The sequence below is a fragment of the Hylobates moloch genome, unplaced genomic scaffold (genome assembly GCF_009828535.3).
Source record: "Hylobates moloch isolate HMO894 unplaced genomic scaffold, HMol_V3 SCAFFOLD_1, whole genome shotgun sequence".
Lineage (NCBI taxonomy): Eukaryota > Metazoa > Chordata > Mammalia > Primates > Hylobatidae > Hylobates > Hylobates moloch.
Window position 1 is genome coordinate 210,698,000 of NW_026652276.1, and position 27,562 is coordinate 210,725,561.

A 27,562-nucleotide genomic window follows, 5' to 3' on the forward strand; every position below is an offset into this window, starting at 1 on the left:
CTCTAGGCAGAGGTGTGCCAAACCACAGGCAGTCAAAAGCAGATCTGTTCTGGAGGGGAACTAAAGGGCCACTTTGGAGGATAATGGGTATTAGAGGATGGTTAGAATCATCACCTAACACAATGTGGACATCTGGCAGAGAAAATTCCATTAGGCTGAACTGTCTCCAGCAAACAGAAACCTGCCTTCTCAGTGGTGAACAACAGATGAAAAATCTAAAAGACCACAAGTCTAATCTCAGGCTTTCCACTGACTTGCTCTTTGACCTTGGGCAGGTCTCTTCCTTTCTACATCTCAATTTCTTCACTGCAAAAGGAGAAGTATAACATTGCTATTCCTTACAGGGAAGTAACACACATTACTAAAAGTGACTATAGGCCGGGCGTGGTGGCTCACGCTTGTAATCCCAGCACTTTGGGAGGCCGAGGCGGGCGGATCACGAGGTCAGGAGATCCAGACCATGGTGAAACCCCGTCTCTACTAAAAATACAAAAAAAATTAGCCGGGCGTGGTGGCGGGCGCCTGTAGTCCCAGCTACTCGGGAGGCTGAGGCAGGAGAATGGCGTGAACCCGGGAGGTGGAGCTTGCAGTGAGCCGACATTGCGCCACTGCACTCCAGCCTGGGCAACAGAGCGAGACTCCATCTCAAAAAAAAAAAAAAAAGTGACTATAAGATATACTTCAAACTGCACCAGTAGACAAAAGGTTTAACTGTGGTCTCGATCTCCTGATCTCGTGATCCGCCCGCCTCGGCCTCCCAAAGTGCTGGGATTACAAGCGTGAGCCACCGCGCCCGGCCAAAAATGTACCAATTCTTAAAGTAAAATCGCCCTACTCCAGGTGACTCACAATGAGATGGTGCAGGGCTTGAAGGAGAAAACACAAGAGGGGATGAATCACACATCTCATGTTTTATTCTTGGCTATTTATGAACCAGTGACCACAAGTTATTTCTCTTTCCTCTATTTCGTTTGAAATAAATGGAAAATTTCAAGCTGGGCAAGGTGGTTCATGTCTGTAATCCTAGCATTTTGGGAGGCCAAGGCAGGAAGACTGCCTGAGCCCAGGAGTTCAAGAACAGCCTGGGCAACACAGGGAGATCCCGTTTCTACAAAATAATAATAATAATAATAATTGGGCATGGTGGCATGTGCCTGTGGTTCCAACTATTCAGAAGAGTAGGTGCTCAGTAGTTGCCGAGGTGAGAGGATTGCTCAAGTCAGGGGCAGGTGGGTGGGTCAAGGCTGCAGTATGTTGTGATGCCACTGCATACCAGCCTGGGTGACAAAGCAAGACTCTCTCTCTACCACCCCCCACTCAAAACAATTGTAATATACACTGCTTTCTTCACGTTAAAATCCTGTGGACACCCAAACCTTGACATGCTCTGCCTCACTGGGAACCACAATTAGCACACAGGCAGTCATTTTGGAGACTTTTACCTAAATATTCATTTGTTTTTCGGACTTAATACTGAAAAATATATGCTGTAACTCAGAAACCACCACCAAGTGGTGCCAAGTGCCAAGAACCATCAAAGCCATTCTTCCGTTCTCAAACCCACCTACCCCATCCCCTTTCTACTTCTACTACCTGTCCCCCACAAGCCCAACATCCTGTTTGTTGAAAACAAATAACAAAAAACTTATCTGGAAAGACATCAACATCCTACACAGCGGCTCAAATTCTGTGGCATTTGCATTTTAATTAGCTTTGTACACTCTTACCCCGGGAGGCCATCATCCTATAATTTTTTTTTTTTTGAGACAGAGTCTCGCTCTATCTCCCCAGGCTGGAGTGTAGTGGCACAATCACAGCTCACTGGAACCTCTGCCTTTTGGGTTCAAGCAATTCTCCTGCCTCAAGCTCCTGAGTAGCTGGAATTACAGGTGCACACCACCACGCCTTGCTAATTTTTTGTATTTTTAGTAGAGACAGGGTTTTGCCATGTTGGCCAGGCTGGTCTCAAACTCCTGATCTCAGGGTGATCCGTCCACCTCAGACTCCCAAAGTGCTGGGATTACAGGCGTGGGCCACCGCGCCTGGCCATCCTACAATTTTAAAGAAATAAGTCTACTGGGTGTGGTGGCTTGCACCTGTAATCCCAGTTACTCAGGAGGCTAAGGAGGGAGGATCACTAGAGCCCAGGAGTTTGAAATTAGTGAGCTATGATCACAACCACTGCACTCCAGCCTGGATGACACAGTGAGACCCAGTCTCTCTCTCTTTTTTTTTTTTTTTTTTTTTTTTTTTGCAGAGGCAAGTTCTATGTTGCCCAAGCTAGTCCCAAACTCCAAGGCTCAAGTGATCCTCTTCGCCTTGGCCTCCCAGTGCTGGGATTACAGGCGTGAGCTACCGTGTCCAGCTGAGGCCCAGTCTCTTTAAAAAGAAATAAAAGTAAGAAGTCTATGTTGGTAACTACCAAATCTATATAACTGGTCCTTCATATGTCTAGTCTTATATTCTTACCAAACTTTAAATGTCTAAGATTATTTTCCTGAAAACCTATTCCCTTCACCTAATGAAGGGAGTAGGTTGACTCTAATGCCCTGGCTCTCAGGCTCCAAGCCTCTGGAAGGAATCTGGCTAGGTGTTCTTCCTTTCTTCCATGTACTCACTCAGTTTCCCAGAAATGTCTCTAGTTTTTATTTCCCCTGGCGTGTAACTATGTCAAGACCAATATATCATTCCAGCCCTGGATCAGGGCAGCCATCTACTAAATGGCCTTAAAGGCTCCGTACTCTCGCCTTTGTAATCAGAGAAAGTTTCCCTAAAACAATCACTTAGATCATTTCCCACAAACAATAAGTTCCTCTTGCCCTCGATCAAAATTCTGCATCCTGGAGAACTGCCTGAACCCGAGAGGTGGAGGCTGCGATAAGCCGAGATCACGCTGCTGCACTCCAGCCTCGACGACAGAGACTCTGTCTCAAACAAAAAAACAAAAAACAAAAAACACATCACTATGTACCCCATGAATATGTACAATGATTATTTGTCAATCTGCATCCTCCAGAAGCATGCTATCCAAACTTCTTTCATCATCCCTCTCCCCTCTGGCGGAGGACTCCTGGCTTTCCAAGCTGAAAAATCACAGGGATAGTCACTACTGTCTAAGGTATTTATCTGTTCTGTAATTCAATAAGGAACAGGGCTGAAAGAAAAACCCTGTTCACACCTAGAGGAAAAGATGGACAAAAATCGCAAGTCAATTGTTGTCTAGTACTGATGATTCCCTCTGTGACTTACATAGATCTCTTTCCCTGCACTTTTGGTCATTATAGTAGAAATTCCTGGGAATTTCACCCATGTTATTCACATCCTTGACTACTAGAGAAAAGCAGCTGTTGACCTTTCAAAATTCCATCGGTTGACTTTAGGAACTGTATTGAATTCATCATGAACTGCCACGCAAGTCATGAATTTTACAATATGTGCTCAAAATAAAGCCAACCATAAAATCTCATTCATTCAACAACTATTTTTGGTGGTGGTGGTGGGTACCTACTATATGTACAAAAACCAGGTACCTTTTTTTTTTTTTTTTTTGGTAAGGCCTGAAATAGGGCAAATAAATTAAGATCTCCAGATTTCTTTAGGTACTTAATAATTTGGAGTTAACAGAATTTCCTCAAGGGTGTATTAGACACCATAATTAACAGATCTTTACCTTCTACTCCTTTACCACCTCCTACAAAGCAGCAATATTAATAATGGTTGAAGTTTTAATTTTATCCTGCTTGCAGTCTGTAAACATTAAAAGACAGTGAAATCCTATAAGAAAGGAAGAGTAGTCAAAAACCTATAAAGAGTCCTACACTGCACACAACTAAGCAGTTGTTATTTTTGAAAAAAACTTGCAAACAGAGGACCCTAAAAGATGACAGACAGCCCCTCAAGGAAAACTTCAATACAACCAATCGGATAGGCAGGCAGACTTCAAAGAAACAGTTTTGAGATTAAAAGTAATATCCTCTAAAATAACTAATTTGAGCCGGGTGCAGTGGCTCATGCCTGTAATCCCAGCACTTTGGGAGGCTGAGGCGGGCAGATCACTTGAAGTCAGGAGTTCAAGACCAACCTGGCCAACATGGTGAAATCCTGTTTCTACTAAACATACAAAAATTAGTCGGGTTTGGTGGTGGGCGCCTGTAATCCCAGCTACTTGGGAGGCTGAGGCAGGAGAATCGCTTGAACCCAGGAGGCAGAGGTTGCAGTGAGCCGAGATTGCACGACTGCACTCCAGCCTGAGTGACAGAGCAAGACTCCATCTCAAATAAAATGAAATAAAATAATAAAATAATTAACTTGAACTCAACTTCAGTGACAAAAAGCCCATTTCTCCAGCTGTTTTGAGGGCGCACAGGTGGCGAGCTGAAGCAACCCACCAGACAGACTTCCTGCAGTGCTGTGGCTCAGGCCCAACTGGCCACAGGGCTCACCATGCTGCACTTAGTTTACTAAAGGCTAACTAGCTGCAAATAAGATAATATAACCCGCCACCAAATACTAAAAGGTATATTAAAGAATTCATACAATTACTTAACTGAGAGGGTCTCATGTGTGGATAAAATATATAAAAAGTCTAAGCTCAGTAGATTCACATATCTTCTCATATTAGTCCATGGGGATCTTTTAAAGATAAAGTCTTAATGAACAGGGCCATGCAGGCAACAAAACAAAACAAAATAAAAAACAAAAACAAGTGAAAACACCTCCCTTATCTGAAAAGAAGTGAGATGCTTAAAAAACACACCAAACTCTTCCCTCCTCCTACCTCTCAAAAAAGGTGGCTGGGTGCAGTGGCCCATGGCTGTAATCCTAGCACTTTGGGAGGCCAAGGTGGGCAGATCACTTGAGCCCAGGGGATTCGAGACCAGCCTGGACAACATAGTGACACCCCCATCTCTAGTATAAATAAAAAATTAGCTTGGTGTGGTGGTGCACGCCTGTAGTCTCTGCTATTTGAGAGGCTGAGACAGGAGGATCACTTGAGCCCAGGAGGTTGAGGCTGCAGTGAGCCACACTGCACTCCAGCCTGGGTGACAGGGCAAGACCTTGTCTCAAAAAAAAAAAAAGAAAAAAAGAACAATTAGTAGGAATTCAAACACTCAAAGAATGTTTGCAACATACATGATAAATACATTTAAATCGCACTTAGTAGTAGCATTTTGCTTTTTAAGTATTCGAAGCTAGAAACAGGTATTCCTGTGCTGTGTGGGAAAGGGCAATATGAAAGATGCAGGGCGCTGGCCTGGCATGGTGGCACACACCTGTAATCCCAGTACTTTGGGAGGCCGAGGCGGGTGGATCATGAGGTCAGGAGTTCAAAACCAGCCTGGCCAAGATGGTGAAATGCTGTCTCTACTAAAACCACAAAAATTAGCCAGGTGCGGTGGCAGGCGCCTGTAATCCCAGCTACTTGGGAGACTGAGGCAGGAGAATTGCTTGAACTCAGGTGGCAGAGGTTGCAGTGAGCCGAGATTGCGCCACTGCACTCCAGCCTGGGCGACAGAGTAAGACTGTCTCAAAAAAGAAAGAAAGAGAGAAAGAGAGAGAGGGGGAAGGGAGGGGGGAGGGGGAGAGAGAGAGAGAGAGAAAGAAAAAGAGAAATAGAAAGAGAGAGAAAGAAAGAGAAGAGAGAAAAGACGAGAAAAGAGAAGATAGAGGGATAGATGGATGCAGGGTGCTGAAACCGGGAAAACCAGCCACATTCTGCTGAGGGCCAGGCTACCAGGTCACCAATCTGAGGTGTGTAGTTACAGGACATGGACTGTTTTTAAAGCATTCCAAACCCGCTTAAAAGGTAATTTCCCATTCATTGCCTAATTGTAGCCCCTTTCCCCCCAACATATTTAAACTTCAGAGAGCTGCAGAAGAAAATAAATGCTACTGCATAGATCACAATGAAGAAAACAAGCTCTTGTTCATCAGAAACACTGCTCTTGTTGCACTGTCAATCTCAAAACAATTCTCGTCTACTTGGGTGTTTTTTAGAGGTAATTCATCCTAGTTCAAACCTTATGACCCTGTTTACTTTAAGAGCTTGTAAGCTAAAACATGGTAATAGGATTTATTATTAACCTTCCAGAAATGAGGGCAGTTAATGTGTAATTAGCTAGCTGGATGGTCTTGCTGTCATACTAAAACTCACTATTCAAGCTTGTAATTACTAGACAATAATTTAGTTGTTAATATCAGAAAAGAATAACGAGAGGTAACTTCCTGCAATTACAAGCCAAGTGTCCATACACTGGGAAGACTTTATAACTCAGTAATCATAAGTGAATGAAGATAAAACAAATCAAGGTTATATTTACATATAATCAAGAATGAAACAAGCCCTAAAATCAGAGCCCCTACGAAAGTAGAGCATAGCTGTGGCTGTCTTTCAGAGCCATACCCTGGCTGGCTCATGTCCCACGATCCAAAAAGCCTGGACCACTCCATGGTTTTAAAGCTGACCACCAGTGAGTGTGGTATTTTTAATGAATGTCCACTAAGTTGTTCAAAGCCAGTAAGACTCCATTTTTATGTATATAACTAGTTAGACTCCTGAGCCACATACACCACATCTGAAGATTTCCAAGCAGACAGATAAAGAAGGTTGGTCACGGAGCTAGCTAAGTACTGTTGAAGCGCAAATCCACAACTGAGCACATTTCTTTATTATGTACAACAAGTGACATTATCCCAATAGTACTGGACAGAATTGCTCTACTTGGCCTCTGTCTACAAATAATGACATCCAGCTGTTCCAAAGGCAGGATGACGTTTGTGATTCAACATGGACAGATCAATATTGAAGTTCTCAAGCTGTTCAAATAGTAGTTGGCCAATTAATCATCCATGCAGACACATACATATATTTCTTATCTGTGTAATTACACTAAAATGTTTAGAAACAACATGCACTAATCCAGCATAAAGCATTATTTTAAGATATACCTTCTGCCAAAATCTGAATTATTTGAGAAGATTCACAGACTATCTAACTGAAAAGGGGATGGGATAAGTGTTAAATTTGTATTTTAAATTTCTAAATGCCTGGTAAAAGAAATTTTAGGTGCCTGTAGTCCCAGCAACTCGGGAGGCTGAGGCAGGAGAATGGCGTGAACCCGGGAGGCAGAACTCGCAGTGAGCCGAGATCGCGCCACTGCACTCCAGCCTGGGCGACAGTGCGAGACTCCGTCTCAAATTAAAAAAAAAAAAAGAAATTTTATATATCTTCCCTAATCTCAAAGCCCTTGAAGTATTCCTTCTGTTGTAGTCAATTTCATTTGCCTGTTACTAACTCCCCAGATAACTCTAGGGGAAGACTTTTCCCAAATGTTGACTTTTCTCCCAAGCAAAATAAGAGTAGAAGTATCCAGTACACTGGCTAGCAACCCTAAGAGTGAAAATGTAAACTGCCCAATTTCATAAGAAAATTGTCTTCCACCTCACTTCTCCACATTTCTTTTTTTTTGAGATGGAGTTTTGCTCTTATTGCCAAAGCTGGAGTGCAATGGCGCAATGTGGGCTCACTGCAACCTCCGCCTCCTGGGTTCAAGTGATTCTCCTGCCTCAGCCTCCCGAGTAGCTGGATTACAGGCATGCGCCACCACGCCCAGCTAATTTTGTATTTTTAGTAAAGATGGGGTTTCTCCATGTTGGTCATAGCTGGTCTCGAACTCCTGACCTAAGGTGATCTGCCCGCCTCGTCCTCCCAAAGTGCTGGCATTACAGGCATGAGCCACCATGCCCAGCCTACAACTTAATTCATCATATAAATAATTTACTAAGTCAGTCAAAGAATGAGTAAAATGAAAGCTGGAGAGAGAAATACATTTGCAGGGATCAAGCATGCCTGGTCCAGAAGGGTGGGATGAGAGAGATTAAAGCTGTATTGCAGTGAAGGCACCTGAGCCCCCAGGAGTGCAGGGTGATAAGCCAACTATAGATAAAATATATTTTGGAGAAAAAAAGGAAAACTGGAAAATAGAAGAGTGCTTAAAAAGCTACCTGTGGCTTAATGAACTCTCCTATCAGTCCTTAAAATTAATTTGTTTTGAAATGGTAATCCAGATCCCCTTGGCTACATTTTATGTTTCTCAGAGCTTCTGTCACTGCTGTCTGGAAGAGCAGGAAGGGATACAAAAAAAAGATGCTATCATGCAGGAAGCCAAAATCAATCACTTTGGTCATCTGCTACTTTCTGTTTAATGTCATAACAATAAAGGATAACTTCATACTTGGTAACTTCATACTGATGGCAAGCATCTTTACAAAATTAATCCGATTCCTCACTATAATTAGCTCTCTTGTAAGGTTAAATAATACAAAATTAAAAATTACTGGGTGAGTAAACCACAATTATACCAATTTTGAACTCTGAATAAACAAATTGCACATACACTTGGCAAACAGAAAACAGGATAAGAACAGAAGCAATGAGTCAATTGGCTTACCAGAAATCAATGGCAGGGAGGGGTGTGAGGGGACAGAGGACTAAATTTACTGCTAACATAAATGTTGTTTAATATCAGGCTATGATTAACACACATCTGAAATTTCAACTGTGAACTGTTGTTATGCTACAAATATGTATACCCACAGAACAGTACATGTCCTGGGGCAAGGTAAATGGCAGGAAATTTCACAATCCACTCCCTGCTCCCTCATCGAATCTACAGCAGAGCAAAGTGTTGAAACAAGTTTTAGGTGCCAGGCTTAGCCTTTTGCTTTTCAGTTGAATATTTATGTTGACACGCCAACTTTCTCCTATTAGTTATTTAGTGTTAGTTTTTTTTTTTTTTTTTTGGCGGGGCGGGGGTTGGCGGGGGTGGTCCTTTGAACTAAGATTCTCTCAGGAACCACTGCAGGAAATGAAGTGATTCAGAACTCACCAATTATGAACTAACCTTCAATGCCAGAGGCTTTAACAGTTTCTAATAAAAATTCAGTTCAGATCTCAAGACCAGATAAGTCTGAAAAAACACTTCAAGGTCATCTGAATGAACATATTCTACCGGTACTTTATATAATTGTATTTACCTGTTCCTAAAACTTTCCGTGAAAGAAATGTTGAATTTTCTTGAGAAATAGTTTTGAGCAAAATGTCAAAACAATTCTCCCATGCTCAGTATACTTTTGACTATACTCTGAAAATATTTCTTCTTGTTTTCCTGCACTTACCTGTTAGTGTGCTCACACTCCTGTATTACGGAACATGTTCAGTAACTCATACACATGTAACACAGAAGTCTGCTTTCAGTTCACTTGGACCAACGTGGTTTAACTCTTGCTGCTTACTAAATGCTTTGCAAGCTAATATAAGAACATGCACTAACATTTTATAAATGTGATGAAATCTTACTCATGTTGGCCACTTTAGAAAGTAGTCTATCAGTCCTCAAAATAGTTAAACATATTATCCAGCAATTTCACTCCTAGGTATATACCCAAGAGAAATGCAAACATGTCTACACAAAAACTTGTGCACAAATATTTATAATACTCATAATAGCCAAAAGACAGCAACAACCCAAGTGTCTATTATCTGACAAATAATGTGGTTTATCTATACAATGAAATATTATTCAGCCATAAGAAATTCCAATACATGCAACACGGATCAACCTTGAAAACATCATGCAAAGTGAAAAAAAAAAAGTCACAAAAGACTACATATTATATAATTACATTTCTAAGAAGTGTCCTGAAAAGACAAATCCACAGAAACAAAAAGCAGATTCATGGTTGCCTAGGGCAAATACATTTATTTTTGAGGTGATGAAAATGTTCTAAAATTGACTGTGGTGATGGCTGCATATAACTGAATGTATTAAAAACTACTGAATTACACACTTTAAATGGGTGAGTTGCATGTCTGTGAATTATAATTCAGTGAAACTGTTATTTTTTTAAAAAACCTGTTCTGAGACATGAGGTACTTGACAGTCAGCAAACATCTTTCACAAAGCTTTTCTGGTCAATGGTAAAAGCTTTAGCAAAACTAAACATCAATTTACTTCATTGTAATTGGAACCAGCTTGCAGTATTTTGATATGTACATTTTTAAAATGTGAATGTAGTTTAAGAAAACACATCATTACATCAGATATTCCAGGCAGCCTGCCATGAGACATTTTTACCAAAAAAACCATCTTAAAAGGAATCCATTTAATCAAGCTCGGAGTGTAGGTTCTTTCTTGTTGCCTCAACTATATGCCATCATCTCCCCCTAAAACTCTCTTGTTAAACAGTACTGGACATGATTAATTCACTCATTAAGACAACAAATAGTCGAACCCTTATTGTGCACCAGGCACTGTTAACAGTCGCGTGTGTGTGTGTGTGCGTGTGTGTGTGTGCGTGTGTGTGTGTGTGTGTGTGTGTGTGTGTGTGTGTGGAGAGAGAGAGACAAGAACAAGACAAAGTGCCCACTCATGGTGCTTACAATCCAAGGGGATAAGATAAATAATAAATACCGGTTTTAGAAGCTTATTGAAAACGGGGTACTAGCCAGGCATGGTAGTATGCGCCTATAGTCCCAGCTACTGGGGAGGCTGAGGTGGGAGGATGGCTCGAGGCTAGGAGCTCAAGGCTGCAGGGAGCTATTACCGCACCACTGCATTCCAGCCTGGGCAACAGAGTGCAACTCTGTTTCTATCTATTAAAAAATAATTTTAAAATTGAAAAGTATATATACAACTGGGTGCTGTGCTATGGAGGGGTATGATTTCAGATGGAGGGGCTGGGAAAGGAAACTGCTCTGAGGAAGTAATATGTGAGATGGGTGAAGAAGGTGCCAACCACACAAAGATCAGGGGAGAATATTCCAGGTAGAGAAAATAATTTTTGAACGGCACAATCAGGTGGAGGCAAGGATTAACTGTGTTCTGCTGGTGACCAACCTTTCTCTGTGATTCTCATTTACCAATCTAGTTCAAGGATATCTGGCAAAAGTAACTTGCAGATTGTGGCTGGACTAAGAAGTCTTACCTACCTCAGACCATTAAAAGGTTGCACAAGTTCAACAAGCAGCAGCCAACCCTGGTTAAGCCCAGCCTCAACTGAGCTTTCCCTTCTTTTCTTGTGCCTCTCAGCAACTGTTACCTGTACCATTCATTCTTTCAACCCATGCTGGTGAAGGGCACTGTGATAAGAGTCCTGGGCCTTACAGATGAGTCAGACACACACCTGATAGCCCTTAAGATAGGAAATAATCTAGTAGCACAAAAAAATAGGCATAAACAACAAATACACAGTAGAAAGTAAAAGTGGACCATAAAAAAGGAGCTATAAAATGTAATGGTATCCAGAGATTACTTCCAGCAGGAGAATCAGCAGAAGTATACGGGGTGGGAGCACTGGAGTAGGTAGAGTCTATGAAGCCTGAACTTTGGACACGTAGAGGGAAAAACAGATTTATTTGTTGTATCCCTAATTAACTTCAAATACACAACTGACCCTTGAACAACATGGGTCCATGCACGGTTTGAACTGCATGGGTCCATTCACATGTGGTTTTCAATAAATACAGCTAGCCCTCCATGTCAGCAGGTTTCACAGGAATGACTGTGGGACTTGAGTAAGCATGAATTTTGGTATCTGCAGGTGGTCTGGGAACTGATCCCCTGCAGATACCAAGGGATGACTGTATTTTAAAATATTTTCAGCTCCCCAACCAGGTGATAAGGAGGAAAGGCCTGATGCTCTTTATAACTCTCTGTGATATTCAGCGTAGTATTTTGCAGAGCTGGGCAATTCATTTGTTGATTCCCTATAAGAGATGGGGTGTCAATTTCAGCCTGAAGGTAAGGCTAAATTACTCTTCCTTCATAAGGAGGTTTTGGCCTTTGAAAAGATGATCCCCTAAAACCTCTTACTGTATCATTTCTCTCTCATTTCAGAGGGACATTCCTAAGTAGTTTTAGTGTTTTCCAAAACCAATATATATATATATTATGTGCTTCTAATACATACATATAAAATGTTTACACATGTATTCATGTGTGTGCACATGTATCACTATACCTTAAGTTTGGAGTCTCAAAAAATCATTTTAAACTTCCATAGCTAAACTGATATATTTGTACTTAAGAGAAAATATTTTTTCCACTGATCAAACTTTCGCAGTCGGTCCCTCAAAAATCCCTTCCCATTACCAACAAAACATCTTAAACCAGAAAAGAAAAGCCAAACAACATTTTTTTGGGCAATGTCTCAACATCTCCAAAAAATATTCCATGGCCAAACTCACCATAGAGAGCTGTCCAAGTTTGATTAATTACATCTAGACACACAGTTCCTGACCTGAAACAGATGGAAAGAATGGCATGTTTTTAAAAATTAGAAAGTTAGTTGCATTTATCTGGCAACTAATTTTTACTTATCAAGAGAAATATTTTTAATAGATCTGTGAAAAAAAAAATCCCAGTTGGGGAAAAGTATGATGAGGAACAGAACAGTACAAGGTCTTAAAGTGTCACCTTACAGACTGAAAGGGGAAAATAGTAACTATGCAATGGAGAAACCAGACAACACCTGAACCAGGTGCTGAGAACACAAGGGGCAGACAGACCTTGTGTGTCTCTGAATGTGATACCCCAAGAAGGACACAATCTTGCTTTGTAGTTTTCTGGCCTTAAGTGTGTTCATGCCCTGAATCTAATGATCAGGAAACATCAGACAAACACAAATTGAGGAACAATCTATAAAATAACTGGTCTATATTATTTTAAAAAGTGAATTTTATAAAAGATAAAGGCAGGCTGAGGAACTAATCCTGATTAAAGTAGTTTAAAGAAACATGACAACAAAATGTAATGTGTGATTTTAGACTGGATCCTTTACTGAAAGAAAAAAGTGCTAAAAAGTAAGTTACTGGAATATGGCAGTAGATTAAATAAGTATTGCATTAACGTTAAATTCCTGAATCTGACAACTATATATTGTGGATGGATAAGAGAACATCCTTGTTAGGATAACTGATACAATAAAATATTAATATTAAAGGACAAAGGGGCATGACGTATATATATATATAAACAACCTACTCACATAGGGTTCAGAAAAACCTGTTAGGTATGTTTGTGAGAGACAGTAAAACTTAGTGCCATGACAAATTGAAATGCATCCCAAATAATAATATATTCTAAACAGCACTAGAAGTATAAAACAGGATATGCTGGAATATTTTAAAGTATCATTAATAAAATATTAGAAGGAAAGAAAGGGATAAATAAGATTCACTAACAAATGAAACTATAGTCATTTTGCCTTACTCTCAAGAATTGAGAAAATACTGTAAGGTCTGAAAATAGTCAATCTGTAGACTGAAAACAGATCTCTGAACTGTGTCTACACAAAGAGAAGTGAGATGTGGAATATTACTACTGTTCGCTGGATAACAAGAAAAATGAAGGACCCAGTCACGACAATGGAAAAAACTAAGTGGTACAACAGCAGAATGTGAACTAAGTGATTGAGAACCTCATATCCTTTGGATTCTATCATTTGCATGACCATTCATACAGTCCTAACTCCTGATAAGGTCCAAAAAGATAACCGAGGCTTTTTATAACACACAGAGAGAAACGCTAATCAAGAGCAGTTGCTCTACAATTTAAACATTTTAAAATAGTTACTTACGCTTCATCAATGTTGGGATGGAAAATTTTATTCATGAATCCTGTAAAAAGAGATGTTAATTAGCAGCAAAAAGTATCCAGAGAACAATAAAAGTATTTCAGTACTGGAAACAATTTCAGTATTGGGAAAAGGTGATAATACTTATAAATCACTACTTTCAACTTTAGATCTTTCGTTACTGATAAACATTATATTCTCCTGATAGCTCCAATTATTTAGAATACATCAGCATTCTATTAACAAATGAGCAAACTGGGAGAAACGCAGCTTCTTATACAAAACAATCATTAAAGCAACTGTTTTCTGAGCTATGAAGGTACTGCTCAAAGATAAATTATACTACTAAATGGTTCATAACCAGTGTCATGATAAAAGTTAAGAAACTTCACTCTCTCAGAAGTTTTATTGTTCAAGCTCTAAATCTGGAAGTTCTGCATTTGAACTTCTCCTTCTGATGCTCACTTACTGGTATCACTTGGCTACACTGTGTGCGGAACATGAATGAAACTGCTGAAATGCTAAAGGAGTACCACTTCAAACCACAAAGGATTTCATAACAGTGACCAAAATATTTCCTTTAACATTAGTCTACTCATTCAGGGAAACCCAGTTTTGATTAAAATTGGGGCAACCAAGAAATGAAGCAAGGAGTTAAAAAAAATACTCTTAAGTTGGCTATATCTGCTGGAGGTTTAAGTTTTTAAAATTTTTCCTAGCAAACCAAGTACACACTTTAATAGCTATATGGCCATTTAAACTTCATAGCGACATTTGTGATTTCCAAGTTGACTACAGCTTTATTATCAATCTTAATATATTGATTAGTTCAAGGAGAAATTAATAAAACCAGTGATTCAATCAGTCAGTATATATGCAAATGGCAATATTCTAAAGCAGAGATCCATTGTCAAAGGTGTCATTTTGTCATCCTTATTACTTCCTTTTAGGACTCTCATCCTGTTCCACACTTTCAATATCTGAAGTTCCTTATTAAGGTGAGTATCACCACCACTATCTCCGACCCCCACCCTCCCTCACCTCCATCCCCACAGTCTCTCTCTCATTCATTCAGAGCATATTTGGTCAGCACCTACACCGCAGGCATTGTGCTTGGATAGGGTACAATAATAAGACAGTTCACTATTCTTGAGGAGGTCACTGTGGCAGTGGGACAAGAGACAGCAATAAATACCTGCAATCTGAATAAAGTATTGACACAGTAGGTGGAGTAAAACGAGAAGAATCAGGAAAGATGCAGAGAAACGGCACTGGAGGAGGAGCCTCAAGTGAGGCGCTACAGAGATTGTCTCCAAAAACCCGAGAAACTTCCCCTGAATTAGAAAACAGGGGATAAGAATACCAAGTCCAAGTAGTCCAGTCTTAGACCACTCTAGTCACTCACACTTTTAACTTTTGTTTTTAAATGCTCTGTGTTGAAACAGCATAATGTTCTATCTACTACAATCAAGAGGGCCTATGTGATGTTTAAGTTACTCTGATGAAAAAAAACCTTTGTGTCCAATATTAATTTCTCATTAAGGAAATTAAAGATGTTTCAAAGTCTAGATTTAAGAAGCATGTAGTTTATGAAGACATTTTAATAATGAGAAATGTTCATGTCTTGGTATTAAGAGGAGAAAAATTAGGGTAAAAAAATTCTACATAACTTTAGAAAAATACTAATACACATGTCCCAGATGACCCATGAGAGTATTTGTTGCGATATTATTTATAAAAGCCAAGAGCCAAATTCAACCCTGTCAATGGGATAGGGTTGGATAAAGGGGAGTACATCTATCTACCTGAGTCCTATACAGCCAAGGGTAATGAAGTAGATCAATGTGTATCAACTTGTATACATCTAAAGCTGAGTTTATTGGGTTTTTTTGTCTTTTTTTTATTATTATTATACTCTAAGTTTTAGGGTACATGTGCACAATGTGCAGGTTTGTTACATATGTATCCATGTGTCATGTTGGTGTGCTGCACCCAGAGTTTTTTTTTTAAGTTGCAGGATGTTATATTTACAGCCTGAGGTTATTTAAATAAACTAAAACAAACAACTACCAATTCTCCACGGTAACAAGTATAGGAAAACTGTACTGAACCAACATATACCAAATTTGCAAAAGTAATTGTTTCAGTTAGGGCACAGGGCCAGGGTCATGATGGGGATAGGGAACAGAACGGGAAACAGTGGTTAAAAATGACTTTATCTGGCCAGGCACGGTGGCTCATGCATGTAATCCCAGCACTTTGGGAGGCCAAGGTGGGTGGATCACCTGAGGTCAGGAGTTCAAGACCAGCCTGGCCAACATGGTGAAACCCCGTCTCTAGTAAAAAGAAATAAAAAATTAGCTGAGTGTGGTGGTGTGTGCCTGTAGTCCCAGCTACTTGGGAGACCGAGGTAGGAGAATCACTTGAACCCAGAAGGCGGAGCTTGCAGTGAGCCGAGATCGCCCCACTGCACTCCAGCCTGGGTGACGGAGTGAGACTGTCTTTAAAAAAAAAAAAAAAAAGACTTTAACACTATTAATACATTCCTTTTAAAAAGGGACAATGTGCTTCTATATTATTTGCTCTGTTTAAAACATATGCACATAAATAAGAAACTAAGTACAAATGTTAACAGTGCAGAATTCTTAGTGGTGGTAGTATTTTCTCCACTGCACTTTTCAAATCTCATCACCACCTCACCACACCTGAACCAGAACTAGGATCACAGCAATGGGAAAAGGCTAGAAGAAAACAGGTGTCGATGGTTGTCATCTTTGCGAGATTCTCCCATTATTTCTACTTGCACTTTTGGCTCTCTGACATTTCTACAATGTGTAATTTTAATAGTTGAGAGTAAAAAAACTTTTAAATAAAAAGTTATCATAATATTAGCTGGGCACAGTGGCTCTCGCCTGTAATCTCAACACTGGGATGCTAAGACGGGCAGATTACTTGATGTCAGGAGTTTGAGACCAGCCTGGCCAACATGGTGAAACCCCATCTGTAACGAAAATACAAAAATTAGCCGGGCATGTGGCGCCCACCTGTAGTCCCAGCTACTCAGGAGGCTGAGGCAGGAGAATTGCTTGAACCTGGGAGGTGGAGGCTGCAGTGAGCCAAGATCATGCCACTGCACTCCAGCCTGGAAGCCACAGCTAGACTCTGTTTCCAAAAAAAAGTTATACATAGTATCAAACATTCTAAAATAGACTGAATTATACAAGCATTAACTAGTGCTGAACTATTTTAATAAAAAGCCAGTAAAACCATTTTATTTGAAATCTCGTATCTTAACACTCTTGTTCAAATAATACAAATTCATTACCCTCCCCCTAAAATCAGAGGAACCTCAGGTTATAAGGTACATGGTCCTCAAGATCAGTTATATATAGGAGTATGCTGCTATCACTACTGCAGGGAAGCTTTCTGATGAGTGGGGAACAATGCTGAGCCTGTGGTTTAATGCAAGAGAATGGTCCTACTATAAGAAAAATACTGCTTGAAGCTACTATTAAGAATTAAAAGGCCGGGCGCGGTGGCTCACGCTTGTAATCCCAGCACTTTGGGAGGCCCAAGTGGGCGGATCACGAGGTCAGGAGATCGAGACCACGGTGAAACCCTGTCTCTATTAAAAATACAAAAAATTAGCCGGGCGTGGTGGCGGGCGCCTGTAGTCCCAGCTACTCGGAGAGGCTGAGGCAGGAGAATGGCGTGAACCCGGGAGGCGGAGCTTGCAGTGAGCCGAGATTGCGCCACTGCACTCCAGCCTGGGCGACAGAGCAAGACTCCGTCTCAAAAAAAAAAAAGAATTAAAAATACATTCTTGATACTTAAAATCCTGCCTCTGTGAGAACTCTCAAAACTAACACCTAATGAAGCAATGTCTGTGGCAAAGGTTCCCAATGCTGGCTACAGATGAGGAGCATTGGGAAGTTTTCATTTAAATAAACTAAAACCAATACTCAAAGAACTCTGAGAACACAGGACTTAAGGGGAAATACCTGTAAGGAGAGGTCTTTAGAAAAAATAAGTCCTACATTAGAAGGTCACCAGCATTATGGAGAAAAACACAGCAAAGGAGGAAAACAGAAATGGAAAGGTTGGGGCAGGGTGGCAATTTTAAATGAGATGGTCAGGAAGGGACTTCCTGAGAAAGTGACTTGCTTTGAAGGAGGTGAAAGAGGAGCCACCTGGTACCAAGAGGAGAGGAGAAGGTCTCTATAGAGGGAACAGCCAAGTGCAAAGCACATTAGGAGCTTGCCTGATGCTCTGAAGTTTTTTCCTGAAACTGAAGGGATTTGAAAAGGGGGCAGAAAATGAGAAGTGATGTCACAGAGGTGATCAGCATTTGGGGCCCCTTTAAGGACACTGGCTTTTATTCAGAGGGAGATGGGGGGGCCACTGAGACTAGTGCCTGAACAGTGACATATTCACATACTTGGCTTAACAAATGGCTTGTGTCCTAAAACAGGCTAGTTGGGGAACAGCTCAATCAGCGCACAGCAGCTGAGTGCTAGAGAATCGCAGATCTCAAGCAATACAAAATGGGAATCCTACAGGGCATTACGCTTCAACAATCTGAGGCCACAGGGCATTTAAAGGTATTAAGTCAAGAAAATAACTATGGTAAGCTTTAAATGTTTATCAAAACGTCTCTGAAAGACTAAGGTGCCTCCCTCATTGGACATGACCTGGAGAGCACACTTGGAATTAACAGTGTCTATACAGTTTTCAATTAAATCTAGATTTGGCTTAGTTGAGTACAAGAATAAATAACAGAACCAAAAAGGACTTGTTAAACATATGCTTTAGTAATAAATGGTTTGGAGCTCAGTCTCCAGTGCCCCTGCTAAGTATAGAACACCATCTGAGCACTAGGACAGAGGGCAGAATCACACCACAAAGCAAAGTACTAAACAGGGACATGGGTTCTTGCCCCAACTGATCAACTGCGGGTCCTGGGCAAGTCACTTCACCTTGTGGGGTCTGTTTCTTTACCTACGAAGACAAATAGTTGAACTATATGATCTCCCAAATCTCCACTCTTACTCTATTTCTGAAGGCCCTATCAGCTCTAAAAATCTAGCATTTAATAATAATGGTAAGCACTCTGAAAACACAGGAATTAAGGGAAAATATCCAAGAGTTAAGTCCTTAAAGGAAATTAATTCTGTAAGGCAGCATTTTTAGGTACAGAAATTTTCTAGAGAATACAAAACCACCAACATGATAAAATACCATAAAGAGCCACAAAACAAACCCTCTGACTCTTCCAAAGTAGGCAGAAACAGTTTATAACCTTGCCTGTGAGGAATGAACACAACCAGACCAACTCTATCAAGAAACTTTCTACTTTCTAAACTAAAATGATCTCTTTCAATACCAGGTGTTTCTTTTTTTTTTTGAGATAAGGTCACTTCGTCACCCAGGCAGGAGTGTGGTGGTGCAGCGTCTTGCTCACTGCAACCTCTGCCTCCTGGGTTCAAGAGATTCTCCTGCCTCAGCCTCCCAAGTAGCTGGGATTACCACAACCAGCTAATTTTTGTATTTTTTGGTAGAGATGGGGTTTCACCATGTTGGCCAGGCTGGTCTTGAACTCCTGACCTCAAGTGATCCACCCACCTCAGCCTCCAAAAGCGTGGGGAATTACAGGCGTGAGCCACTGCACCCAGCCCTCGGGCTTCTTTAATTGTTAGAAAAATATCCAAAGCAAATACATGGAAAAGAGCATATCTCCTTGACATTTGTTCTTAGACAAGCTGTGGGCAGTGTTTCTGGCAAAGCCATTTACATTCTGGATAATGATGCCAACAATGGAACTCCTGGACAAGGAGGGGGGAGACAGAGAAAGAATGGGCCAGAAATTCGGAAAAGGAATGTTCTCAGGACTGTGTGAGTTGGCCCTGGCATGTTCTCCTTCCTTTTGGCAATGCTATCATCACACTAATGAATATGTCTGCAACAAGGGAATTTTCCCAACACTTGTTTCCATTAGACCAGGAACTATTTTCAAGATATTTTAAGAGAACATATTTCGAAAACTGCTTTTATGGCAACATAAGTAGAAGTAGCAGGTTATTTTTAATCTACATGATTTAAGATTTTATTCACTACCAGGCATTTTCTTTTTCTTTTCTTTTTTTTTTTTGTTGAGACAGAATCTCACTCTGTCACTCATGCTGGAGTGCAGTGGCGTGATCTCAGCTCACTGCAGCCTTCACCTCACGGATTCAAGCGATTCTCCTGCCTCAGCCTCCCAAGTAGCTGGGACTACAGGCGATCACCACCACATCCAGCTAATTTTTTTGTATTTTTAGTAGAGACGGGGTTTCACCATGTTAACCAGGATCGTCTCGATCTCCTGACCTCATGATCCACCCACCTCGGCCTACCAAAGTGCTGGGACCACAGGCGTGAGCCACCGCACCCGGCCACTACCAGACATTTTCTAATGACATATTTCAGTGATTTGACCAGATTAAAATCAGAACTCCTTTAAGTTTTTTGGATAGTGATTCTCTGGCGTAGTTCTAGCGCTCGTTAAAGGGGATGGGGAGGATCGTACAACAGGAATAAATGTCCAGCTAAAATGCTTACCCTTCTCTGTCGTGCATCTTTCAGCAGAAGGGAATTAGGTAATTTATAATTCTGGAGAAGGAATCCAAATCACACTTAGTTAATGTAAAAGTATTATTATGTATCTTAAAAAATAAAAAGCACAGACTACAATAGAAAAATATGCCTTGCTTTTGCTTGTTCCACTCCAATACTCAACTGCTCTAGAATAACAAATCTCATGACCCATAGGCTAATAGGCAGCGAACATAAATAACATTGTGCTAAGTCATGCTGAAAAATTGGTTTTTATTTCAGCCTCTGTGTCCAGTCCCAGGAAGGGGTCTATACAGAGTTGTACACACTTCTGAATAACTTCTGACACTGGGGTCAATATGTAAATAAATGAGGCCAAGCTTCACCTATTTTTCCACCTTTGTTCTCTTTATTTGAGAGGATATTAATGATCAAATCTGTGGGTAGATGAAATACTTTGGGCCAATCACCAGAAATTTCACCTGTCAGAATTATCTTGACAAAATGAGAGGTTAGACAAACGACTTGTGAATCAAGGTAAATCCACCCTACGGTAAACGGGTGAAGAGCACCAAAGGCCAAAACAGCAGCTACATCCCAGGGATAAAATGAGCCTGGACTAAGGTGGCTCAGACAGCTGTGGCTGATGCAATTTCATTATAAGCTTATGAATTCCTGTGAGAAAACAGTTAAGTGAATATATTAAGTCATTCTGATTGTCTATCTTCAGAACAACTGCCCACATAAAGTGGACCATTCACAACCAAACTGATTAATTCTATTTTTTGAGTAGGTATAATTGTTTAAAATATTCTTATTAAAGACTGAATCTCATCTTCCCTTGCAGTATCTCAGACTATAAATTATTTAAGGGTAATAACTTGGATCTCTGTTCCTAGCACACAGGGTGACCAGAGTTGGCGGGGGGTGGGGGGGGGGTGCTGCCAGCTCCACTAGTGACAGACATTGGCCAGCTGTGTGCAGGAGTCCACAATCTGATAGATTTTCATCTTACCTCAGACAGCCAGGCCCCGCCTGAGGCAGCCTGTGCCCAGGTAGAAATCTCTTTAGAAAGCTGAGCCTTTCCTACTCAGGAGAGATGGACCTGGGCCAGTCTCTTCTTGGGTGAGGAACCAGGCAAGGAGCTCACTCTCAATGCCCTGTGTCATGGGAACTTCTGAACTGATCCTGTGTGTGTTCAGGAGATCTAAACTCAACAAGGGGTCCTCTTTTCTGTTTCTTCCTTTCTCTCTAATAATATGGAGTCTGAGGAATGGGCTAGATGGATAAGAAAAGTTCATTTATAACTAAGAAAAGGTGAAGTGTTATCCTTCAATAGCATAACCTACCAACCTAGTGGATTACCAAAACCTCTGGCCTACTTTCTTATGGTTTCATTTTTGGGAGACTAACTTGTTTTGTTTTCATAGTTTATCTTTCGATCGCTTGGTTGTTCATATAACCACACTGTTGGGATCAGGCAGTACTTATTTTCATGGTCAGAGACAATACAGTACAGAATACATTGGACTTGAACTCACAAGACCCAACTACAATTCTCTACCACTCTTAGAGTTGTAGTTAAAAGATCAGGCTCCAAAAGATAAATGTTTGAGGTGACAGATACCCCAATTACCCTGTTTTGATCATTACATATTGCATATATGTACCAAAATAGCACATGTACCCCAAAAATGTGTGTAACTGTTGTAACAATACATTTTTAAAAAATGACCAGGCGGCCGGGCGCGGTGGCTCACGCTTGTAATCCCAGCACTTTGGGAGGCCGAGGCGGGCGGATCACGAGGTCAGGAGATCGAGACCACGGTGAAACCCCGTCTCTACTAAAAATACAAAAAATTAGCCGGGCGTGGTGGCGGGCGCCTGTAGTCCCAGCTACTCGGAGAGGCTGAGGCAGGAGAATGGCATGAACCCGGGAGGTGGAGCTTGCAGTGAGCCGAGACTGCGCCACTGCACTCCAGCTTGGGCGACAGAGCGAGACTCCGTCTCAAAAAAAAAAAAAAAAAAAAAAAATGACCAGGCTCCACAGTCAGAATGCCTAAATGCCACTCTGTGAGCCTCTGGGGCAATCTACTTCATCTCTTTGCCTTTCTGTTCCCTTATTCCTAAAACTAGGTTACATAATGGTATCTACACATCATTAATCATGAAGATTAAATGAGTTAATATATGTAAAGCATTTGAACAGTAACTGGCATACAGTAAGCATGCAGTAATGTTAGAATTAGCTTAATAAGTTTAATGAACAAGTAATATCATCTTACTGTCCTCATCCTAAAACTGATTAATATTTACCCTATGTGTCCATCTCTTAATGCTCTTACAAGTGTCAAGAACATGAGAGGATATTATGATTTAGAGATATGTTTCCCATAACTCTGTCACACTAGAAATGGAAAATACAATTTTTATTTTTAATATTTATTATTTGTGTGACACAGCCCCAGGAGGTCCTGAGAACATGTGCCCCATATTTATTATTAAGAAGACCATCCTTTCTTGATGTGCAAGCAAAAATTAGATTAAAAAATGAAAACAACATCCTGACTGCATTTGGTATAGTTAAAAAACAAGCACACACACACTAAACTGGAAGCCAGAAGACGGACTCTGCAACTAGTGAATAGTCATACATCTCAGCCTCATTTTTGTCCATCCTTAAAATCAGGCAAATTGGATGTCATAATCTCTAAACTTCCACCTAACAACACAGTTTTCACCAACACCAGGAATATAAGCAAATCTCAAACCATGAACAGGTTTCTAAAAAGAACTAAGACATTGCTTTTGTTGTTTTCAAAAGAATTTCAGCTTAACTAAATAAAATGGAAGCCAAAAATACTTGTTTTCATTATGACACCAAATCCTAAAGGGAAAGAAATAGATTTAATGCCAAAAAGATGTCAGAATAACCAGCTCAAAAGCTAGAGGTCACCCAATACAGAGTAGGAACTAACCTAGGCAGCAAGTGTGATGGAAGTTTTAAATAGCAAATGAAAAGATTATATAATAATGAGCTGTCAAAGGCAGAATTAAAACTGGCATAAGTCAACTTCAAGAAAGAAATGGACAAGTCCTCTGATAGTAACAAGCACATGCAAAAGCAGGGTTATCCTTAGAGGTGGCAGCCTGGGGAAGGGGGTGGGAAAGCTAGTGTACTATTTTTACTCTGGCTAATAGCAAGATGAAGGTAAATGAATTTAGACATTACAGCCTGCTCACAGCAGGTTTCACATTAAAAGGGCCCATTTCACCACTGGCTTCTCTCACTGAGAACTTCAGCACCTGGCGTGGCCCACAAGTTGCTCTCTGCCCCAACTCCTGTCATTTTTGGTGACAATACAGACCATACTCCTGACACCCGGGTCTCTTTTTTTTTTTGGAGATGGAGTTTCATTCTTGTTGCCCAGGCCGGAGTGCAATGGCACAATCTCGGCTCACTGCTCTGCCTCCCGGGTTCAAGTGATTCTCCTGCCTCAGACTCCGGAGTAGCTGCAATTACAGGCATGCGCCACCATGCCCAGCTAATTTTGTATTTTTAGTAGAGACGGGGTTTCTCTATGTTGGTCAGGCTGGTCTTGAACTCCTAACCTCAGGTGATCTGCCTGCCTCGGCCTCCCAAAGTGCTGGGATTACAGAAGTGAGCCACCGTGCCCGGCTTGTTTCTTAAGCTTCTCCTCAATGACCTTCCTTCTATTCCATTCCACTTAACGCTCCCCAGGACATACCCTAACCATCGTCATTCCCTCCACAATCACATATTTACCTCCACAATCACAAATTCACCTCCATAATCACAAATTCAGACATCTCCTACCAATCCCCTGTCCTTGCCAAAAGCTTCCCACCCCAGGAATCATTAATTCTTTCACCTGTTAACTGTAATCCACAGATTCTCCCATTTTCTTCCCAACTACCAGCCCTCTTATCTTAACTGGCTTCTTACTCAGCTTAAGATTTAAGAGCCATCACCATCCTCACTCTCAAGCAATCCTCTGCAAATCCCCTGTCCTCTCCCCTCCAAAATGCCCATCTAGCAAATCTACCACAGGAAGCATCATTCACATTTGCTCAACTTGGACTTGAGGGTACCAGTAGGTAGGCATTCATTCACTCACACGAATATTCTTCTGCAGAAAGGGCAATGCATCAGGCCCTAAGTGGTGAGTATTTGGGAGGACAGGGGTGGTGGTAGTAAAACAGACCCAGGAGCTGCCTTCATGGAGTTCACATCTACTGAGCTGGCAGGGAGGAGAGACATAAGTAAACAAATATATACCAGTTTATCTAAACATGCTCAACAGCCTTTCTTGGACTCAGCATCACCTATAATCTTCCCTTCCCCTTTCTCTAGTGGGTCGCTCCCCCAGTCTCCCATGACTGTTACATTTTACCACAATCCTGCAAATCTACTTTCTTTCTCTCCCTTTGTTCCCCTAATCCCCTCCTCTAGTTCTTTCACTAAATAGCCGTGTCCCTTTTCTTTGAGATGAAATCCAATTGGCAGGATCCCTCATTTTCCATAAAAATTTCTAAACTCCTCCCTGCACACACACTCTTTCTCCCTGCCTCAACAGCTTGCACAAATGTTCCCCTCTTCTGAAACACCAGGCCTCTGGGTTCTGATCCTGCTCCCTCCTTCCTTCTCAATGGTGGTGCTACTGCAATTCTCTTCCCAACTCCAGCATCACCAAGCTCTCCCTTTTCTAAACATCTCTCTACAATAAGCACTTTAAAATCCTTCAGAATCTTCCACTTAAAAATTAAAAACAGGCCAGGCACGGTAGCTCATACCTGCTGTCCCAGCACATTGGGAGGCCCAGGTGGGCAGATCGCTTGAGTCTAGGAGTTCAAGACCAGCCTGAGCAACACGGTGAAACCCATGGCTACAAAAAATGCAAAAAAATTAGCCAAGCGTGGTGGTCCATGCCTGGAGTCCAGGAGGTCCAAGCTGCAGTGAGCCAAGATTATGCCACTGCAGTCCAGCTTGGATGATTTCCTTAATGGAGCCACATTTCTTCAGAGCGGTATATGTCTAGAACAAAGTTTCTTGACCTTGGCAGCCTTGTTCAAGCCACCAGCATCTCTGGTTACAAAAGCTTTTATAACTGTGCTTCTATCCCGTCACTGTCTCTTGCCCCACAGCAGTAGAATGATCATTAAAAACAAAATCAGACCTTTCACTCCCCTGCTGAAAACTATGTAGTCTTTCTATTACATTTAAAATGAAAGTCGAGCCTTTAACCTGGCCTACAAAGCGGTCTGTGAACTCGACCCTGCCTGCCGCTTGGCCCCTGTGTCACGCACCTCACATTTTACCCAGTTTTCCAGGCTGGGGCCTTTGTACTCAAGATTTCTTCTGCCTGGAAAGCTCTTACCCCTGATTTCGGAGGATCAGGGCTGGCTTTTTTATCTTTTTAAGTCTCAGCTTAAATTTACTTTGTCAGACCCTTCCTGAATATCCGATCCAAGGTACCTATTCTATCCATTAATTCTCTGCATAAAGCTATCAGGAGTTTTAAATTTTGCTTTATCTTTGCACTCCAAAAAAACAAAAAGTATTAAGAGAGCAATTTGTTCACTTCTGTATCCACAGCACCCAGAATAACGCCCAGCTCACAGTAGGTACCCAATAACTTTGTGAAACTGATTAGAAGAAATGATGTAGGCCATAGCCAAAGCCTCAGCTGCCAGACATAATTTTTTAAAAATGTAGCCTGAAAAATGTCATTTTCAGAACACCAGTAAAAGAGCTTTTAACAATGGCTTATATTCTCATAGCATTATCGCTATTTACTTTTTTTTTTTTTTACAAAACCTTCCTTACTAGAACCTTGTTTCTCTCTATTGGAATTCAAAAGATACTTATCATTGGCCGGGCACGTTGGCTCACGCCTGTAATCCCAGCACTTTGGGAGGCCAAGGCAGGCAGATCACCTGATGTCAGGAGTTCGACACCAGCCTGGGCAACATGGCGAAACCCCATCTCTCCTGCAATACAAAAATTAGCTGGGCGTGGTGATGCATGCCTGTAATCCCAGCTACTCGGGAGACTGAGGCAGGAGAATCACTTGAACCCGGGGGCAGAGGTTGCAGTAAGCTGAGATTGTGCCATTGCACTCCAGCCTGCACAACAGAACAAGACTCTGTATCAAAAAAAAAAAAAAGATACAGATCACTACAGAGTAGCAATTATGTAACTGTTTGGGACAGGACTAAATTCATAACTACAGTTATTAGAGAAGTACATAGGTGATTTTAATGGAATTTTGCCTCCCCAGCCCCAAAATTCATTTTATTTGAGACGGAGTCTCAATTTTGTCGCCCAGGCTGGAGTGTAGCAGTGCCATCTCAGCTCACTGCAACCTCTGCCTCCCGGGTTCAAGTAATTCTCCTTCCTCAGTCTCTCGAGTAGCTGGGATTACAGGCACACGCCACCATGACCGACTAATTTATATATATATATTTTTTAGTAGACACGGGGTTTCACCATGTTGGCGAGGCTGGTCTCGAACTCCTGGCCTCAAGTGATCCTCCTGCCTCGGCCTCCCAAAGTGCTGGTATTACAGCCATGAGTCATCATGCCCAGTCCCAGAATTCATTTTATTTGTGAAAATACAGTGGTATAAGTAGGCCTTTGTTAAATGACTAACCTTAAACCTCTTGTGAATGACAAACTCCTCTCTACTCCAAATACTGGCCCATCCCTGCTTAAATACTGCTCAGTGAAGTTACTCATGCTAGTTCTTGAGGGAGTAACTCTAGAATGACTCCATCTAGGAAGACATAAGAGAAAATGGTAAGTATTCTAAGTTCTACAGTTAGTTTAGTCATGCCATATTATAAACCTCCACTCCAAAAATAGTGTGAGGTCATTTCTGGCCAGAGTGAAATAAAAAATGTATAATGCCACAACAGTCTATTATTCTGACAATGAAAAAGATTAATGCAGTTCCCTTTATCACTTGCATGAGTAAAACATATATATATATATATATATTGGCTGGGCGCGGTGGCTCACACCGGTAATCTCAGCACTGTGGGAGGCCAAGGTGGGTAGATCACCTGAGGTCAGGCATTTAAGACCAGCCTGGCCAACATGGCAAAACCCCATCTCTACTAAAAAATACAAAAATTAGCAGGGCATGATGGAGCATGCCTGGAATCCCAGCTACTCAGGAGGCTAAGGCAGGAGAATTGCTTGAACCTGGGAGGCGGAGGTTGCAGTTAGCTGCAATGGTGCCATTGCACTCTGGCCTGGGTGACAGAGCAAGACTCCATCTCAAAAAAAAAAAAAAAAAAAAAAAAAAAAAAA

At 41.3% G+C, this 27,562-nt stretch overlaps 1 protein-coding gene across 3 annotated transcripts in view; it reads right to left on the reverse strand.

Annotated features, from left to right (window-relative positions):
* The window catches only part of UBE2H (ubiquitin conjugating enzyme E2 H), a 122,042-nt gene that overhangs the window by 13,616 nt on the left and 80,864 nt on the right, over positions 1 to 27,562 (reverse strand). For all 3 annotated transcript variants that reach the window (XM_032761725.2, XM_032761727.2, XM_058426671.1), the window contains 2 exons: positions 13,639 to 13,678; positions 12,248 to 12,300 (listed from right to left, as the gene is read on the reverse strand). In XM_032761725.2, coding sequence (XP_032617616.1) covers positions 12,248 to 12,300; positions 13,639 to 13,678 — 93 coding nt within the window. The remainder of the gene's footprint in view (positions 1 to 12,247; positions 12,301 to 13,638; positions 13,679 to 27,562) is intronic.